A 3,448-nucleotide genomic window follows, 5' to 3' on the forward strand; every position below is an offset into this window, starting at 1 on the left:
CAAACCTGACAACATTCTATTCCAATTTATTCAAAGTTAAATTCCTTTAACAAATTTCATTTCATCCAAAAATATTATACGAACCAAATGACACTTAATTATTTTCAAATAAGCAAATCCCAATCATGCCCTTGGCAACAAAATTAAAAATAAAATAAAATTAGCAGTTCATGTTCCTTGTCACCAAACGCCCCTCCCATGGTTTCTTTTGAAAATTCAAGTCTTTGTATATTCATCATCAGAGATATCACCAACTCTAGGTCAAATCGTCGTGAACCCGCCATTAAGAACAATCCATTAATCAGTTGTTCTTCAAATTACTTTGATTTCATGAGACGAAGACATCGACGGAACCAGGGGACTTCAAATTAACAAACCAAGAGATCGATTCTGCATCAATTTGAGGTTGATTAGGTGATTCAATTTCCACCATCTTTACTAGCATTAGTAATATGTATATGAATCTTAATCATATGCAATGAGTCGCAATTTACTTACGAGGCATGTAGCTGCTGTTGTCAAATACCAAAAAGACCCACTTCGAGCGCTACAAATGTTCAATTCTGCGAAAAATGAAGATGGGTTCAAGCATAATCTGATAACTTACAAGTGTATGATTGAGAATCTCGGTCATCATGGCGAGTTTGAAGCAATGGAAGGTGTGTTTGTAGAGATGAGGATGAATATTGATAATTGTTTGCTAGAAGGCGCTTATGTATCTGCAATGAAGAGTTATGGTCGAAAGGGAAAGGTTCAAGAAGCTGTTAATGTATTCGAAAGAATGGATTTCTACAACTGCGAACCAGGTGTTCATTCGTATAATGCAATTATGAATATATTGGTTGAAAATGGGTACTTTAATCAAGCTCATAAAGTTTATATGAGAATGAAAGATAAAGGAATTGTTCCTGATGTATATACTTTTACTATTAGGATTAAATCTTTTTGTAGGACAAGAAGATCTTTTGCTGCTCTTAGGCTTCTTGAGAATATGCCTTTGTTAGGATGTGAGTTCAATGCGGTGGCTTATTGTACAGTGATAGGTGGATTCTATGAGGAAAATAATCAAGCTGATGCACATAAACTGTTCGATGAAATGCTTAAGAGAAGTATCTTTCCTAATGTTGTCACTTTTAATAAGCTTATACACACACTTTGCAAGAAGGGGGATGTTCAAGAAAGCGAGCAGCTTTTCGACAAGGTGTTAAAGAGGGGTATGTCTCCAAATGTGTTTACGTTCAATATCTTTATTCAAGGCCTGTGCAAAACTAAACGGCTAGCTGAGGCCACCAGGATTTTGGGCTGTGCCAGTCGAGAAAATCTAGCTCCGGATGTTGTTACATTTAATACACTTATATGGGGTTTATGCAAGAGCTTGAAGGTCGTGGAGGCTGAAAGTTACTTGAAAAGCATGGTAAATAAGGGGCTCGATCCTGATGATTTCACATACAACACAATTATTGACGGGTATTGCAAACTGGGCATGGTAAAAAGAGCGTTCGCAATCTTGAACGATGCAGTTTTCAAAGGGTTTAAGCCCGATAAGTTCACATATTGCTCTTTGATCTATGGATCTTGTCAGGATGGTGACACAGATAGAGCCATGGCTGTTTTTAGAGATGGTTTACGTAAAGGTGTGAAACCGACCACAATTATGTACAACACCTTGATCAAAGGTTTGGCTAAGCAGGGGCTTATATTGCAGGCTTTGGAGCTGATGGATGAAATGCCGAAAAATGGTTGTTCTGCCGATATATGGACTTATAATCTGTTGATAGATGGTTTGTGCAAGATGGGTTGTGTATTGGATGCCAATAACCTCATGAATGATGCTTTGGCTGAAGGTTTCATTCCCGATATTTACACATTCAACATTCTGATAGATGGTTACTGTAAGCAGTTGAAGATGAACGACGCCCTTGAAGTCATGAATAACATGTGGGACCATGATGTAAAGCCCGATGCCATCACCTATAACACCGTGTTAAACGGTCTTTGTAAGACAACCAAGTCTAAAGAGGTGGTTGAAACTTTCCATGAAATGGTGGGCAAGGGTTTTGTTCCTAACGTAATTACTTACAACACATTGATTGAAAGCCTCTGTAAAGCTCGAAAAGTGGATAAAGCCATGGAAGTTTTCAGCGAAATGGAGAAAACCGGCTTAACTCCAGATGAAGTTAGCTATGGCACGTTGATAAACGGGTTCTGCGAAAATGGAGATCTTGAAAGAGCCTACGAACTCTTCCAAAACAAGAAGAGCGAACCTAATCTTCGCCACACAACTCCTACATTCAATATCATGATAAAGGGTTTCAGTGAGAAGCTGAAGATGGATGATGCAGTGAAGGTGTTCGATGAAATGCCTGACTACGGCTGCACACCAGACAACTACACTTTTCGTTGCATGATTGATGGGTTTTGCAGGATCGGAAATGTCGACTTGGGTTACAAATTTCTTGTTGAGAAGATGAACCATGGATTCATACCATCAGTTGCCACATTTGGGCAGGTGATAAATTGTCTGTGTGTGAAACATAAAGTGCATGAAGCAGTAGGTATCATCCATGTAATGGTGGAGAAGGATGTGGTTCCAGATACTGTAAGAACCATATTTGAAGCAGATAAAAGGGTGGTGGCAGCTCCAAAGATTGTTGTGGAAGATTTGTTAAGGAAGAGTCATATTACTTATTATGCATATGAAGTATTGTATGATGGCATAAGAGATAAGAAGATGCTAAAGAAAATTAAGAGAACTTGAATCAGTAATCCAAATTTATACTTTGAATTTACTGTTTTTCCAAGTGTAAAGTTGTAAATATTAGAGCAACTTATGGTTTTGGTTAATGTGGTATTCGTGTTTTTTTTTTTTTGGTTTTCGTCTCTTGGTTTCGTTTATTATTGAAAAGAAAACGATTATGGTGTGAATTTTTGTCCCTTTTCCTAACTCTGTCAATCCCAAGGGTAAAATTGTTATTTTAGGAAAAGACAAAAACAAAACCCTAAACCCTCCTCCACCCCCTTCTGTTCTGCCATCGTTTTCCTAGCTGCTCGATTGTTTCTCTATTCGTTGCATCATTTAGACTAAGGGACAAAATTGCTTACTGTACACTTATCGTATCTTACCAGATAAGAGCTGATTATCTAGTAAAAGATGATGATCTTTACCAAGAATTTTATCGTGGTGTTCGAGAAATCTTACCCGGTAAGTGAATTGATATTCGTATTCAATTCTAATATCATATAATTTATATATCTATATATAAAAAAAAACAAGAATGATTGTTAGAATATGTTTTGTCTAAAGCAATTTTCTCCTTGTTTTGAGTTTTTAAAATATTATATATAAGTTAAAAGACTATTCAACCCCTAAACCAAAAAATGTATACTTCATTATATGAAGGTTTCTTTGGTAATTTCACTTTCAATTTAAATATAGGGGGAGACTAAT

At 36.7% G+C, this 3,448-nt stretch overlaps 1 protein-coding gene across 1 annotated transcript; it reads left to right on the plus strand.

The window, feature by feature from the left end:
• Positions 1 to 321: 321 nt before the first annotated feature.
• LOC112511637 (putative pentatricopeptide repeat-containing protein At1g74580) lies at positions 322 to 2,807 on the plus strand. The gene has a single exon (XM_025117337.1). It carries the CDS (start codon positions 479 to 481, stop codon positions 2,756 to 2,758), a length of 2,280 nt encoding a protein of 759 aa, XP_024973105.1. The 5' UTR covers positions 322 to 478; the 3' UTR covers positions 2,759 to 2,807.
• Positions 2,808 to 3,448: the final 641 nt, after the last annotated feature.

This window comes from Cynara cardunculus (genome assembly GCF_001531365.2).
Source record: "Cynara cardunculus var. scolymus isolate 2C chromosome LG 4, CcrdV1, whole genome shotgun sequence".
Taxonomy (NCBI): Eukaryota; Viridiplantae; Streptophyta; class Magnoliopsida; order Asterales; family Asteraceae; genus Cynara; species Cynara cardunculus.